This window comes from Musca vetustissima, unplaced genomic scaffold (genome assembly GCF_032173495.1).
Source record: "Musca vetustissima isolate MV318-11 ecotype Yass unplaced genomic scaffold, APGP_CSIRO_Mvet_v1 utg190188, whole genome shotgun sequence".
Lineage (NCBI taxonomy): Eukaryota > Metazoa > Arthropoda > Insecta > Diptera > Muscidae > Musca > Musca vetustissima.
In genome coordinates this window covers 100870-118168 of record NW_026889286.1, presented here as the reverse complement: position 1 = coordinate 118168, position 17299 = coordinate 100870, and the positions used below count along the sequence as shown (strand labels likewise).

Below are 17299 nucleotides of genomic sequence, written 5' to 3'. Positions count from 1 at the left end.
ATGGGTGCCAGCTGAGGTGAATCGTAATTTTCACCTCTACTAATAAAGAGGTTTCCCTAGACCTATCGAAGGCCTTCGATAACATCTATCATGCCAAAATTTTCGATGACATAGAGAAGACCTACCCACGGTCGTGTTTGAAACATTGTATAATTATATATTTGTGGATGCCAGTCATATGTGGAATTCCGAAACAGTATAGTTAAATAGAGAGTTCCCAAAGGTGGGGTGAACTCTTCGGTACTGTTCAACCTTTAACTTGTTCATATTCCACAATCACCAGACACCATCATGACATGGAGTATAGGCGTCTACATAGGCGATCTTGCAAATTTCATCCATCTGCGGTATATGAAAATATCCGCCACCAAATTACACTTTTCACCACTTAGATGTCCGAAATGAAGCTCCGCTGAACATAATGGTCGGTGGAGAGCAGGTTCCGATCAAAAGTCGGCCACAATAGACCATTCAGTGGTTAACTATCCGGTGCCAGTGCGGTTGCGAATATACGTGATACGCAGTGGATGAATATACAGATCTGCCTGTATGCCGTCCTGAGAACTGCAGCAGAGTGTCTCCTTATGACAGCAATCTCCATGAGGAATGTTGTCAATGCAGTATCTGTATTGGTGTTATCGTCGGGAACACCCCTGACATAGCCCTATGGACAGACTTCGCCACGCAGGCACTTCGGGAGACATCTAAATGATCTTGGGAGTGGGAGGTAAAAGGGTGAAACTCTAGATCTACAGATGCAGTCGCCCAGGGAATAGAACAATACCATATGAATGCTATACTCGAAGACCAATCATCATCCATAGAAGCAGCTGCCTAGACAGACTGGAATAAGATCAGAATGGTGCAACCGCCTTATTTCTTACTGGACACGATACCTAACACATGCCCAGCAAACGACACGTTGCACTTATTCAACTGTCGAACAATGGCTTCTCACCAGTCTGCGAATTCTGTATGGACGCTACCCATACAGTTTGTAACATTCCTGAATTTGAATACAGTGGAGTCTGAACCGGACAATACATAATGGTTTCTTCGTGTATTTTAGTTGATACAAGACCAAATTTACAATATTCAAGGATGCGTTGTTTCTATGTAACGATAGATAGCACTACAATATCCTAAGACAAGCAACAGCAGGCCAAACATCTGCATAGCTGGAATAAAAGGAATTGCAGGAGAAAGCTTCACACAAGGGAAACTGGCAAACTAAATAAGCAAGGACTCTATCCTCTGCAAAAATTTAAGGAGGCGTTGTTTCTAGGCGACGATAGATGGCAGTCCCATCACCGAGGAGAGCCTACATCAGACTAATTATCTACTTAGCTGGAATTAATATGATTGATCATATAGAATAAATCTGACTTAATCGATTAGAATCGCCAAAAAGTGTAAAATAAGAATAAAAACTTATTGATAGGATATAAGATAATACGTTACTTATAATTTTTCTCCCCACTTAATATTATAATTTCCCACTTATACCTAATACGATTAGGGTTTAATATACAAATAATTGACGATAACGAGATTTTCTAAAGATGATGCAAACGCTGAGTTAAAACCTTATCAGATAAGCGCTCGGCATCACGTTTCACTTTCTCCGAACATCCCACATTATATTTTCGTACAAAAAATTGCACCAAACTGCCACACGATGAGGATGATGGAGGGAGAGGTCTCTCAACAGAAACACTTGGCTTTTTCCCATTCACTGATAAGACAATTTTAATTGTTGAAAGGGAAAGGATCTTGGGATTTTTCAATGGAATTCCGTATTCGTTTGCATAAAAAAAATCAAAAAAATATTGACACAACTTTAATTTTCATTTTCAGTGAACTTTAGAGATACACCTAATTTCGTTCGCTCTTTTCTCGGCAAGTTATTCAATGAATTAGTTCGTTCCGGAGCGATTTAACTTTCATTTTCATGCATTTCAATGTAGAGTTGTACTTTCTAGTTCATTAAGAAGATCGCTTTTTTAGTTCAGCTCTCATGAATGAACTAGTTCGTTCTTTTAGTTCAGTATTTTATTAGTTCGTCGATACAGACCCATTCGTGAACGACGATTGTGAATCATACACTGAACCATTATTTGCTATTTAGTTCGTGAAAAAGGCAAATAAATTTGTTCAAATTAATATTAAAAAATATATATATTGGAATTTTGTTCAAAACGATAAAAATTCAATTATGAATAGATAATTTATAATATAAAAATTATCATTTAATTTTTCAAAATAATTTTTTTTTATTTCTTTATAATTGAACAAACGATTAAATAGTTCGGCTAGCTGAAAAATAAAAATGAACGGCTTTGACGGAACTAGTTCACTTGCTCTTTCAACTGAATCGTTCATTTAAACTAGTTCGTTCCCGAACTATACATCTTTATTACAAGGACCCAATCTTCAAACACATATATTGTTTGTTGAAATAATCGTTTCTTTTTCAATATCAAATACCAAAAGTATTTAAATTGCATGTTCAACTTATCAAAACAAAAAATGAAATATATGACCTAAATTTGGTAGAAGCTACACTCATTAAGCAGTTCCGTTTTGAGGTGTAGGTGACACATTTGCCATAAATAACACAACACGGACTCCCTATGGCCCTCGCCCCAAAGAGAAAGAAAAATTCGTGGAGTGGTATTGAGGCGTTTTGTGTGTTTTTATTTTGAGGGGGAAGGACTTTTGCCTGCCAACCTGTCCACCTCATATGTTACACCAAATAAATCTTTAATATCATATGTCAGACAAAAATATGCGTGTGTATTGTTTCGTTTTTTTTTTCGATTAAATCACTACTTCTACTAATTCCTTGGTGGGAATTTGAACAGTGATTTTAAATAAAAATTGCGTCATGTTTTCTTTTCTTTTGTATAAATAAATACATATATTAAGGTCATCTATGATAATTAAATAAACAAATTATGGGTGGGAGAAATACAATCTTACCCAATAAAAGGAATAAGAGATTTTCTATTTATTTTTATAATTAGAACCAAATTTATGTTTGCAATTATTGTTAATAAAAAAACCTAATAAAAAACAATTATTTCATTTTTCTGGAGAAAATATTGTTTTGTTGGTATAGAAATTGCTAATATTGTTGTTCTTATTTTCGTTAATATTTTTTACAATAGAAAATATTCAATTTATAGCCGATATAGATGAGAGCAGTCATATTGCAGATTTTGAAAAAGTACGAATATTGAAGAAAAAGAGAAGAGAAAGTAAACGATACACTCTTGAGAGCTCACGAATCCAGGAGAGAATGTTCAAATCTGTAAACACAAAAAAAGATAAAGACAATACGAAACTCCAATATTCAGTTGCAATAATATAAGCATACAGTTCTCTGATATATGGCAATATTTTTATTTATACATAGTCTTTTTAGACATTATAAAATCGTTAATTAACTTTATTCCAGCTAAGTAGATGATTGGTCTGCTGAAGCCTATCCCAGGTAATGGGGGTTGCCATCTATCGTGGCCTAGAAAAAAACGCCTTGAAATTTGTGCTGTGGTTGGTGTCCTTGCTTATCAAATGTTGCCATTTTCCTCTGGGTGACGCCATCTCCTGGCATTCATATCATGTGTTGATCTCAGTGTTGATGTCGATACCGATATTGATTATTATGTTCGGTGTTTCGGATGGCTTATTTTCACAAATATTTGAAACTTTATTAAATTTTTCCTCTTCCGCTGGGATTTCAACGCAGGACCCATTGGTATGTCGTCTGTTATACAAAGCCACTCATTTCTTTTTTTCTATGAAAATTCCTGTCGATACACACGAATCTGACAACGTACCAACATCCAAAGACTTTCTCTCTTCAATACAACTTTTCCAATTCGAAATTCTTCCTTTAGCTTTAGCTCTCGTTGTGAGACTGAATTTGCAATGACTGCAAAAACGAGAAAGCAGAAACAGGATATATTGATAATGAATGCAAAGTTCTTGCAATTCCAGAAATATATCCAATTATAAATATATTAGATACGGAGGGTGATGGTACAACAATTGAATCTTCTGAAGCATAATTGCGTATCTTTGAACGTCTTCCAGTGATTTTACAGTCTGAACCTCTGAATATGGTTCGTATTTTAAATACTAAACAGATATACTTAACACACTTTACCCATAATATAAAATTTGGATCAGCATTTTATTTTATTTGAGATTAATATCGGCTATTTGCCAAACCGTTAACGAAATTTTCAATAATAATTTCACAGGGTACGATTCAACTTCAATTAAAATGCTATTGACAGCTTCTACAGGTAAAGCTGTCCTTGGTATTGGCGTTGCCACATTGTCAATGTTTTCCCTTCTCGTTAATCAGTCAAATTCAGAATTGACCCATTTGGTCCTGATGCTTTAAATTTACACCAAACTTATTATATTGGTTGGAAACTGATGGTATATTATCCTATTTATTATAATATTTTCAATTTTTTAACCAAATTTATATTACGTATATATGCCTCTCAAAATTAATTAAAAAGTAAAAGAGTTTTCATTGCATTTTTTTATTATAATATTTTTCAATCAAAAAATTTATGAAGCGTATTAAACCCCTCAACTCTTATTAAAGTATTTAATTCACACTTGCACGTAAACTAACTCCAAGTGTATTTTGGTTTTTACATTTCGGCATAATTTAACTGATAATACACAACCTAAACAAAACAAAAAACCCCGAAATGAAAATCATAACCAGAAAGTTAAGAAACAACTTTGTTTCTTTTTTTAAATACATAATTACATACTCTCATTATGGTACCTAAACTAACAGCAATTTTTTTTTACTTTATGTTAGTTAATGTCATAGAAATTGAGTGGATTACGAAAAATACAAAATTTTTACAACAACAAAATACAAAGTACAATTTAATAAACTGTCTGTGTGACGTTGTCACTAGCAGATCGAAATATAAACTGGTTAGAAGTTTAAAAAATATTTTTTTATGGACACAACACACTCAGTCATATGAACAAATTCTTGTTATAAAAATTGTCTTCACAAAATGAAGAAGAATTTGTAATATTTTACATGAAGGAAGAATGTCCTAAACAAAATGATGTAATTTTTATCTGAAAGAGGACAAATGAAAAATATTTTTCAATTGTTTTATTTGAATTCGTTCCTTTATTTGTTCTTTTGCATTCTTCTATTCAGCATTGAAATATGCTAGTGCCTAAAACTATGCTAAGAAAATACCACAACAACTGGGCTGTTGCAAAATATGACATAAGGCATCATAGTTTTTGAATAATTGACATTTTTCTAAGGAAACTAATTACAGGCAAACTCCTCTATAACATAAGGGAAGTTCCCACACAATATAATCTTCTTATTACGTCAAGAAGTTCCACTGTATTTAAGGAATTTTTGTCTTTATTTTATAAAAAATTATTAATTTTCTTCCTTTCTTTCATTACAGAATGGAAGTTCAAACGGTTAATAATCACATAAACAATTCCCTGATGTCACCATTGTCATCTGCCACAAATTCGCAACCAATGACAACCAGCAGCAACAACACATCACCATCAACACCGCCGCCACCATCCACAGCCGTTACCACACCACCATCAGTTACCACTCCTGCTGCTGCTGTACATCTACAAAAAGCCGTTGCCGTCGCAATGCAAATGAACGATAGCCTAACACAACAATTAAGTCGCAGCGATAGTCCAGCCAGTTCAAATTCGGAAATTGAAAAAGAATTACAAGATCTGGATTTGAATAGTTCCATGAATAGTGGCAGCGTAAGTTTGGGTGCCGAATTAAATTGTAAATCGAATGGTTCATTAAGTGGTGCCTCATCATCGTCGACACAAGGTCTTGTGGGTGGTGTTACAGCGTTGGGTAATGGCAACGATAACAATACGAAAGGAACTACAACAACAACGAATGGAGCTGCTACACTGGCCGCTGCTGCTGTAACAGCAGCAAATATTAAAAAACGCATTTCATCGAGTCGAACACCAACACGAAAAGCTAGACGAATAAAATTTTATCGTAATGGTGATCGTTTTTATCCTGGCATAACCATTCCAGTTTCAAATGAACGTTATAGGTAAGGGGTGATGATGAATTTGTCTCCAAAAAAAATTAAATATAATATTGATTTGTTTTTGTATTACTTTTTTTCAGATCATTTGAAAGCTTATTTGAAGATTTAACAAGACTTTTAGAAGAAAATGTTAAAATTCCAGGTGCTGTACGTACCATATATACCATGTGTGGTAAAAAGGTGAGTACAAATAGGATTAAAACAAAAGACAAAGGCGTTAAGTTCGGTCGTGCCGAATTGTTTATACTCTCCACCATGAATGCTATCAAATGGGTTCACAGGATGCGGATAGTGGAATGTCATTTGGTAACTGCGAGTTAAAATTTCTATAGGAAAATTCATGTCCGATGAACTTTTCTATGGGAAAAGTCATTTTCGATGAATTTATTCTATAGGAAAAGTCATCTGCGATTAACTTTTCTGTAGGCAAAGTCATCTCCAATGAACTTTTCTATGGGAAAAGGCATATCCCACGGACTTTTCTATCCAAAAAGTTCATATTCGATGAACTTTTCCATAGGAAAAGCCAGCAACGATTAACTTTTCTATAGCAAAAGTCATCTACGATGAACTTTTCTATAGGGAAAGATATCTTCGATGAACTTTTCTATAAGAAAAAATCATCTACGATGAACTCATTTTCGACCCATTTTTCCACCTTAGTGGGAAGTTTAGAACACCTCAGAATACGTGTTTTGTAAAATAATTTCAAATCAATCACTACTCCATCGCCATATTTGTATTAATAAACCCCCTTCTCACCCCCTCCCCTTACAGATCTCTACATTGGAAGAATTAGAAGATGGTCAAAGTTATGTGTGTTCCTGTAATAATGAAAATTTCAAAAAAGTTGAATATAATACAACATCACAACCACTTACCAATCTTTCGATATCCAATAAAACATCAAATCGTCTATCCAAATACTATAGACCATCATCGCCGCTTAAGAATGGTTCAACAAATACCAATGCCGTTGGCAATGGCAGCAGTTCGGCCACAACAAATACAAACGGCAGTCCAATTTTGGTAAAAATGAGTGAACGCGATAGTGTGGTACATCCACGGATCGTTACACTGATACGAAATGGTACACGACCACGTAAAATAATGCGTCTATTGCTGAATAAACGTAATAGCCCCAGTTTTGACCATGTCCTAACAGCTATTACACAAAAAGTTAAACTTGATACGGGTTATGTACGTAAAGTGTTTACGCTGTCGGGTTCTCCCGTTACAAATTTAGCCGATTTCTTTGGTCCCGATGATGTATTCTTTGCCTATGGCACAGAGCGTGTCAATAATCCAGATGATTTTCGTCTGGAGGTTGATGAACAGAAAGCATTGCAGGCAATACGTAAAAATTTACGTACAGCTGGTACAACATGTAAAGGCCCCAAACCAAAGATGCCTGTTAAGAGCAAGAAGACCTATGATACCTCGGCTCTAGATGAAGAGAAGCTGCTGAATGAAAGTGGTATTGATCCCCAAGAACTGCCGGCTGTCATACGTGAACGTTATGTATTGGGTCAAATTATTGGTGATGGTAATTTTGCCATTGTCCTAAAATGTAAAGATCGTCAGAGTGGCTTCACATATGCTTTGAAGATTATCGACAAAAGCAAGTGCAAAGGCAAGGAACACTATATTGATGATGAGGTGCGTGTTATGAAAAAATTATCACATCCCCATATTATTTCGTTAATAATGGATGTTGATCAACAAGCTAATATGTATTTGGTGCTTGAATATGTTGGTGGTAAGTTGTTGAGCGAATATTCGGTTTTATTTCTTTTTTAATTTATGAATTCTTTTTGTATATTTCCTTTTCCTAGGTGGAGATTTATTTGATGCTATAACACGTGTTACCCGCTTCTCGGAAGATCAATCACGTGTTATGATTAAACATTTAGCATCGGCTATGGCTTATCTACATTCCATGAGCATTGTACATCGTGACATTAAACCGGAAAATTTACTGGTAAGTAAAATCAATGAAATTATATAAAAACTCGATATTTTTGGCAAAATTTCAAATTGTTGCATAAATCGTGTCTGTTATAAAAAAAAAACCACAAACGGATCAAATTAGAATGCTCCTTGCTGTTATCCCTTTAAGATCCAAATACATTCAGCCTTATTCTGGATATTAATTCAACGTGAATTTGTTCGTTCTTCGCTTTAAAATTATTCTGAACCAGAACTCGCAGCGAATTATTTGTCATTTTCGTTTATGCCTTATTATCAATCAAGTTCGAAAGCGAACAATCCACTTTAGTTATTAGTTATTCTAGATTACAGAGAGTGGGAGAATGTGATGACACTTTTTCGCTAATTGGAGCTGACTATAAAAATAAAGGGAGCTAACTATAAAAATATAAGTATTAAATATTTTTATGAAAAATATCTAGACAATAAACAAATAAAATTCCATTGGAAATATTGCCACGGAATGTATAACAATTAAAAAAATCATTAAATAAAATATTGGAAAATATTACAAAATTAAAATACAATAGAACAACACACATTACAACTTAAACTGCAATATGGCTACACGAACCATTTTCGAAAGTTCGAATCCACATCTCGCATTTTTTGCTTCTCCTTATTCATTCAGAATAAGGCGACAATTTCACTGCGAAAAATTTTTCACAAGCAAAATATATCCCTATCGAATATCCAGAATAAGGCTGATTAATAATTTTCCTGATGTATTTGTAGGAAAATTGAAACATAAGCCATTTGTTAAGTTTGTTCCCAGATATTTTTAGTTTATATATTCTAAGGGGATAACAAAGCAATACCACGCAAATAAAAATTATTTAACAGGCCCATACGCAAGTTTATACTACCTTCTCTTAACAATTGTCAGATCTCACAATTAAGCTGGGTCGGAATGAGTTATGAGAATATGGAGCAGAATATGTGTATTCTTTTGTTTTGTTTTCATTATGAGAATACGAATTATGTATTATTTTGGTATTTTTCGGCAAGATAAATTTTCCGTCGTTCTATACACATCCATTTGCAATATGAGATTTGTTTCTGTTGTCATCGTCATACGAGTGATCCCTGCAGTCGCCTCACAAACACAAGTAGCACTTAACAGCTCATGTATCGATTTTACGAACCTTAAATGCTGGATTTTTGCGGTGAAACGGCATTTGTATCTGCAATAAGATCATAGAGTCAATTGACTTAATAAGGCGGAGAACTGACACAATTTTGACCCCTTTAAAGAAGAATTCTCCAGCTTAGGCTGTGATTTGGACTTAGTCACAGCAAGCTTCGAGTAAAACAGTTTTCACGAATGGCGAGCACGATAACCCAAAAACTATTAATCAATCCAATCCGTTCCAAATCTCAACACGCCATTCTGTACATACATACATGAACTACAGTCGAGTACGTTTATAACGAACACCGGTTATAACGAACTTTTCTTATAGCGAACACTTTTCCGGGTCCAAAAGTTTTAAGACATATTTTTCATACAAATTCTTACTCCTTATAACGAATTATTTATCAGATCCCAACATTCAGATTTCATATATTTTAATTTGATTATAACGAACATGCTACAAATATTTTCTCACACTTGGCACATACGGACATGGGACTTAAGGTGTCCTCAGTGAATTTTATGAAGACATGCCAGTTGGCTTAATTATAATTAATAATGGTACGTTGGACGGACTCCACAAAATCGCTGGGTTTCTCTACATTGGGACTGGTGGCCAAAACTAAAGCAGCTGCAAATTGAATAAATGACCTGTAACTTTTTTGAAAATGAAGTTATAGTGAAAGTTTTTTTTTCAGAAAAAATGGGTAAATTATCCACTAAATATATATCGACGCCTCCGAACCATAGTATGCTAAGTCTGAAAAGTGAGTTTTTCTTACGTGCCATGCTAAGTACATTTTTGCTTATAACTTTGGTTTGGATTGGCCGATGATTACCAAAATTTCAGAGAATATAAATTAAGAACCGTAGTATCTAAAAACGTATAGAACTTTAAAACATGCTAAGTCGACTTAGCATACTATGGTTCGGAGGCGTCGATATATGGGCAATATTCACCCCTATTCCGTATGTCGTCGTTGTCGACGACGTTTCTCTTTCGACATCACTTCGCATCGACATCGACATCACTTCGACACTGATTTGGTATTCTGTAACACTCATGCGACGATGCACTATGTCGCGAGTTCATATAAACAGCGGCCAAAAATAGAAGGAGTTATCGTAAGTTAAAGAAATTTGGTACATGTGCTTATTATTGGCCTAAAGATCAACTGACTGAAACTGAAATTGGATAGATCGGACCAAGATTTCGTATACCTCCCATACAATGGGTCTTGAGAATGTCACCCTTTTTGGCCTATAAAATCTTTAATATTCAAACAAATTCAATGAAAATTGGCAATTTACATTTAATTAGGCCTCTAAAGCAACTGACTAAAAACTGGGTAGATCGGACGAAGATTTGATATACCTCCCATACAAAGGGTCTTGAAAATTTTACTATTTTGGGCTATATAATCTTTAATATTCAACCAAATTCAATGAAAATTGGCAATTTACATTTACTTATGCCTATAAAGCAACGGACCAAAAACTGGGTAGATTGGGCCAAGATTTGATACACCTCCCATACGAAGGGTCTTGAAAAATCCGCTTTTTGGACCATAAATTTTTTATATTCATCCAAATTACAGGAAATTTTTCATGTCTTCTTCCAAATTACATCAAAGTAATAGGTGCTGTAATTTAGTTGTTGGCTCATATTTCAGGTACCCACCATACCAAAAGTCCCTAAAAATTTAACTTTCTGTACTATAAAATCGTTATATGCAGCTAAATTAAAATAGTAGTAGTTTTATTTTTGTTATTTTTATTATAATAAAATATTTGATATACATTAGTTACTAATAAATTACTTTTTTATCATTCACAAAATTTTCAAAACACACATCAGAGATATATATAAAATATTGTCTTCCTAAATGTACGATTTAGTATTATCCACGTTATAATCTCGGGCCTTTACTTTATGGCTGTTTAAGGATATTACAAGGTCGGATTGTAATATAAAATTCTAAATATCCTTATTTAACTCGGCTTTAACAAAAGTTTGGGCTGCTACTAATTATTTGTTGGCATGACTTGTTAGCATCTTGTGAAAGTCGCTCAAAAGGTATTGTACTGCACTTTGCATATCCCATGCCATGAACTAATATTTTTCTGTATGAACATTCCACAAATGTAATTCATGTGCGACATCTAAATTTAGATTATAAGATTATGTCTCAAATGATCTGATAAATAAGTATAATATTCAAGCTGACTGAAAATTCATTTAAAAGCTTTATTTTAAAACCAATTCTCCCATATCTTCGCTTCGAATAACGTTTTTACCACTTAATTGCAAATTTTATGTAAAATATTGTATTATTTCTATGTTCTGAATACATATTCTCCTTCCTATTTGACCCTCAATAACTTATTTAATTGTATACATAACATATTTGACCATTCGCTTCTAACCATTTCATGAATATGTCATATTTTTTCATAAGGTGGTCACCAAAAAAGTTAAATAACTCTTAGGACCGCAGGATTCCGCAGCTAATTTTTTTATTCCTTAAATAACACACTTTTCACCACTCAAATAAAAAAAATTAGAGCTAACCTTTTTAAAACTTTTTTTTTCTGCTCCACTAATTTCAAAATTTGTTTTAAAAATTTGATGAACTAAGTACTACAAGTGTGGACGACTGTATACACCATATGATATCTATATACATACAAACTAAAGCGAATCCTAGTTTTTACATCCACAGCAACCAAAATAATCACTTTTATAATAACCGTTAATTTGAATATTCAAATATTTGAGCATCAGAAAAACACACCCATTTTTTCAAAAATATGGTAAAAAATCAGTTTATAAATAATTATCAGATTTGAACCTTTGTAGAGACAAAACTACTTGACATATCGATATAAAATTTCATATTTATTATAATTGGAGTGTTTTCTATCAATCCTCATCAAAAAATTTGTCCTCCGTGGTACTTGGTTTTGACCATTTTTGCCCGCGGTCGTGACACTGTGCGATGTCGACTATTTATCGATATTTATGTTTATTTTGTTGCATATTTTTGGGCAAAAATATGTTTGTATCCTTCACCGCACTGTGGCACAGGGCATTAGTCTTGGTAAATGTTTTTGCAACGACCAAAAAGAAACGAGATACACCCATAGTTACTTTTTAGTATATATGAAATTTGGAAAATTGCATCCAATTGGGATGACATTTTATTTGGCCCATAGACGATTCCTGTTGACATTGGTCAAAATCAATTCAGATTTATATATAGATCCCATATATTTTTCTATATTTACACTTTATTTTGCATTTCGTATTGAATGATGTATCCTGTTCTTGTCCGGTCATTTTTTTTTTTTTTTTAATTTCTTAAGAAAAAAGTTGTTCAAACACTTCAGTCGTCAACAAAAATTATGACGAAGAAATCTTCGACATCGTCGTCGTCACACATTGTTACGGAATACCAAAAATGTTTCAATAGTTATCGATAAATGTCGACAACGACATAGGGAATACCAATTTGCAAAAGACGACTCTCTTCGACGTCGTTTTGTGTCGACGACGACATACGGAATAGGGGTGATTGCCAATTTTTTAACAAAGCTGAAGCGGAGGTTTACCCCTTTATAACTCGGGAATTTCTTAAGTATATGAAAAAAGCAAATAGTTTTGGGTTAATTGATCTGTCGTTGCAAACTGTTCTTGATATTGACCTCCAAACTTTATTTTGGTGGAAGCTGTGTCTACTTTAATGTAAAAAATGTGTAAAAACAGGTTGACGCGAACCAGTTTTTTTATGTTCTCTATCGATTTGTGATTAAGACTCTCATTTCACGGTCTTCGTGTCAAAGTAAAACTAGAAGCCAACAAAATGGGGACTACGCCCTTATGTATCATTTTTCAAAATTTTAACTGCATCTACCTTTAAATTATGCTGAGATTTTGAAGCTCGATTTTGAGTGTTTTTTTTTTAATTTTACTTCTAGCTTTAATACGCAACAGGAATTTCTAAAAATCGATTTTAAGATTATTGTAGTCGCGAATCTGCGTAATTTGATAAGTATTTTGTGTATGTAGTATGCACAGCTTCAGAGTAATACTCATCCGATGGTGAAAATTTTGTGCGATCAAAAAACTATTTTTCGTGCCAAATTTTTAGAATGTCAACTGAATGATATGGGTACCCGCGATCAATAAGGTTTTTTTACGTTTCGGATGATATAAAATCTTCTTCGTGAAAATCCATCTACTAGAACGGCGGGAACTGGCCTTCCAAAAACACGCGGATTTATTTGCGTTTTCTGTAGATCATTTCCGCTTCAATAAATGACCTCATACGGATTTTGATATTTTTCGAAAAAAGAACTTTAAAAATTTCAGCTGTAAGAGAGATGTACCCAATTTATCTCAAAAATAGTGTGAGCTGGCACTTAGCCGTCAAATGAAAATTCGCAAAACATACATGGATTGGAAGATAAACTGCAGTACTTCCTGAAAACCACATGCGCACCAAACGATTTTGAGAATTACGTGATTTAGACGTTATTTAAAAAATATATTTCATAATATTATTTTATTTTAAGATTTATTCCTATTTATAGAACCCCAAGATTTATCGGAAGGGTCTTGATATAATACGCAAGCCGTATACTTATACACAAAAAGTGATTATTATTATATATCACGAATTCCACAAAAAGGTCAACCACACAGGTGAAAAATCAATTCGTTAAGAGAGATATGAAATTATATAGGAAATATTCTTTGCAATCCGGACTATATATTTTTAGTTGAATTTTGAAAAATAACCGTAGTTTTTCTTTTCGTTGTACCATTTTCGCGTGGAGAGTAACTTGGGCATATTTTTATTAGTTTTAGAGTGTCATTTGTCGTAAGTGTGAACGCTGTTAGCTAAAACAATATCAATAATAAATATTAAATTCAAATAAAGTAATATCTTACTAAGAATTGCACATATATAAACCTATACATATACCAAGAGAATCCCGTGGTAAGTGCAGTTAAATAGTGTAAGAAAATATGTAACGCGTGCGTGACAAAATTAGCATATGTTTCTATATAGACTCTAATATGAGAATTTTTTTTGATAATGCTGTTATGTGTGGATCTTGAGATGACAAATTCAAATAAAACAAAGTTTGTCTTCTATCTCCATCGAACAAATTTATATCCGTCACGCACATGTTACATTCTTCCTCAATAAGTTGCTTTAGAACCGAATTTACAGGCAAAAATGTCGTCCATAACTGCATAATGATTTACCAAAGTTCTTGGGGCCACACAAAGCTATAATATCCTGACAACATAGTTGTGTGGGGTATAAGAACTAGCATTTTTAAAACATTCTGTTTTGAATTTAATTTTTTTAGTACATGTGTGTGTAACAGTGCGTTACGAGTGTAACATGTGCGTGACGGTGTTCAAAGTTAAAAAAGTATATCTTAGAAATTTTTTTCTCAAAAAAATTGAATGTCAATATAATCTTGAATAACCCATTATAGCTGTAAAAAAAATCCGCAATTTTATCTCCAGCCAATTCGCAGAAATTTCATATCGAAACTGATATCCAATTTTTAAAGGGAAAACTTTGTAGCGCGTGCGTACGCTAATTTTTTCTTAATATCTCCGACATTTACAAACATATTTATAAAAAAATTAGCAGGTATTGTAAAAGGCGTAAAACTATTTAATAAAAATTGCGAAAGAAATTTCGGAAACAAATTTTTCTTAACTAAACAAACGATTATATTTCACACGCTGTAACAGTGCGTGACATGGAATTCGTGATATGTCAATTTTTCGTCGAAATTCGGGTAAAATAGCAGAATAACCCCAAACCGCTACACGGGCTTGTTTGGAAAACATGCAAAATAGCGTAAAAAATCATATGTTTCCGTGCTTATAACTAATAACGTAACTTATATTATGTGACTCCGATATTTGAAAAACATGTTTGGTGGCATAACCACGTCGTTTAATGACTAGCACATCTTCTTGGCATGGACTGGATTAAATGATCTACTATGTCTTTTGGGATGTCATTCAAGGCAATATAGAGATCCTCGTTTTTTTAATTTGATTTCCAATTTTTCGTTTTACAATTTCCCAACGGTTCTCTATGGGATTTAGTTCAGGTGACTGAGCCGGCCAATCAAAAACACACAGTTTTGCATGTGATATTTATCACTAACTAATAAGAAAAAGGCATTTCCCAAGATGCATATGATAACATTACGTCAGATCTTTTCTTTCATTGATTGTATGAATCGGACCAATTCCTTGTCCCGTAAAACACTCCTAGACCAAACTATTACCACCACCATGTTTTACTGAACCCTTAGTATATCTTGAGTTGAGACTTTCACCTTTTGGCCTACGCACCAAACAGCTGCCATCCGATCCGTGCAAATTAAATTTAGATTCAAAAGAAAATAGAACACATTTCCGCTTCGAGCTAATCTATTTTTCTTTGAAATGAATGGTTTGAGCTCATCTGTTTGTACTGTAGAGTTGCTTAAGTTTTGTCCAAGCAAAAATTGAGACACTTCACTTATTTATTAATTTCATAATGAATTTTGCATTAATGCCTTTGTTTTTTTTTTTTAAGTGAATAAAGTACTCCATTTAAATCTGAAAAAAACCAACACAATATCTTTATTTTTAAAAAAGTCATGAGGCATTTATTATCATTGAATTTCAGTTGCTTTAGTTTTGGCCACCAGTGTATATATATATATATATTACTGTATCTAACAATATGAATCTTGGGAACATCTCTTGTATTTACCCAATACCCGAATTGTCAACTTTTCATACTGGTTTAAACCTGGAAAACATCAATAGAGCTTTTCTAGGACGGTGTTACTGGAACTCAGTCTATATAATTGGTATTTGGTCTTAACTATCTATCATTTAAAAATGAAAATATTTATCTCCGTTAAAGTTTTTCTTTGCAGAACTCTCTCCTATGTTTTGAAATAACAATGAGTTCTCCTCAATTTGCCAAACCAACCAGTATACAGATTAATGTACATATAGTTGGTGGCTTCGAAATTTCCATAACGACTTTGTATTATGTTAATAATCTGTTTTAAAACCCCTTTTTTTCTCTTAAAGGTTGAACTTGACGATAGTGGCAATGTTATTGTTTTAAAATTAGCCGATTTTGGTTTGGCCTGTGAAGTAAACGAGCCACTATATGCTGTATGTGGTACACCAACATATGTGGCTCCGGAAATCCTAATGGAAACCGGTTATGGTTTAAAGGTAAGTAAAGCAGATATATCCACATACATAACACACAAATTCGGAATGGATAATTTCAATTTTTAATTTTTCTATTGTAATATCTCTTCTACCATAATAACAGATCGATGTATGGGCAGCCGGTATTATTTTATATATACTCCTGTGCGGTTTCCCACCATTTGTTTCGCCCGACAATCAGCAGGAACCGCTGTTCGATGCAATTATCTCCGGTATTTATGAATTTCCCGATCCCTATTGGTCGGGCATTGGCAATGGTGTGCGCGATCTCATTGCCAATATGTTACAATCCGATCCAGATGTACGTTTTACCAGCGAAGATATCCTTGATCATTATTGGACAATGGGTAATGATGACATTATCAATGAATATAGCAGCTGAATGATAAACGATTATTATGATTATCAAGAGAGTGTTGCCTAAAACACAAAAACAACTACAACAGGAAGAAGAAGAAAAAAAACAAATTCCCGCTCTTTATTCGTTTATTAAAAAAAGAAAAACAACAACACACACCTTTATATAATCTGGCTGGTTCAAAACTAACATTTTTTGTTATATGATGGCAGATATATAAACAAAAAAACGAAAAACAAAGGAAAAAATATACATGCATATATAGGAAAAAACAAATACAATTAATAATAACAACAACAAAATCGAAAATAATAAGCCTGTAGTATTTTTTTATTTTATAATTAAATTATTTTTTATTTTATATTTTAATTTTATTAATAATGTATTTAAACAAAAAAATAAATGCTATAAAAATCCATACCTTT

The 17299-nt window shown here is 33.4% G+C and overlaps 1 protein-coding gene across 1 annotated transcript; it reads left to right on the top strand.

Moving 5' to 3' along the window:
• The first annotated feature begins 5478 nt into the window (after positions 1 to 5478).
• LOC133336975 (serine/threonine-protein kinase GL21140) lies at positions 5479 to 16909 on the top strand. Its single transcript, XM_061545232.1, has 6 exons — positions 5479 to 6116; positions 6194 to 6293; positions 6891 to 7872; positions 7949 to 8094; positions 16367 to 16516; positions 16620 to 16909. Exons 1-6 carry the CDS (start codon positions 5479 to 5481, stop codon positions 16896 to 16898), a joined length of 2295 nt encoding a protein of 764 aa, XP_061401216.1. The 3' UTR covers positions 16899 to 16909.
• The last annotated feature ends 390 nt before the right edge of the window (positions 16910 to 17299 follow it).

What these genes read in the sequence shown, in the direction of transcription:
- LOC133336975 (XM_061545232.1), top strand. Translation starts at nt 5,479, where the DNA reads ATGGAAGTTCAAACGGTTAATAATCACATAAACAATTCCCTGATGTCA. An exon ending in GTTTCAAATGAACGTTATAG is followed by an intron (nt 6,117 to 6,193) that starts GTAAGGGGTGAT and finishes ACTTTTTTTCAG; the next exon opens with ATCATTTGAAAGCTTATTTG. An exon ending in GGTGCTTGAATATGTTGGTG is followed by an intron (nt 7,873 to 7,948) that starts GTAAGTTGTTGA and finishes TCCTTTTCCTAG; the next exon opens with GTGGAGATTTATTTGATGCT.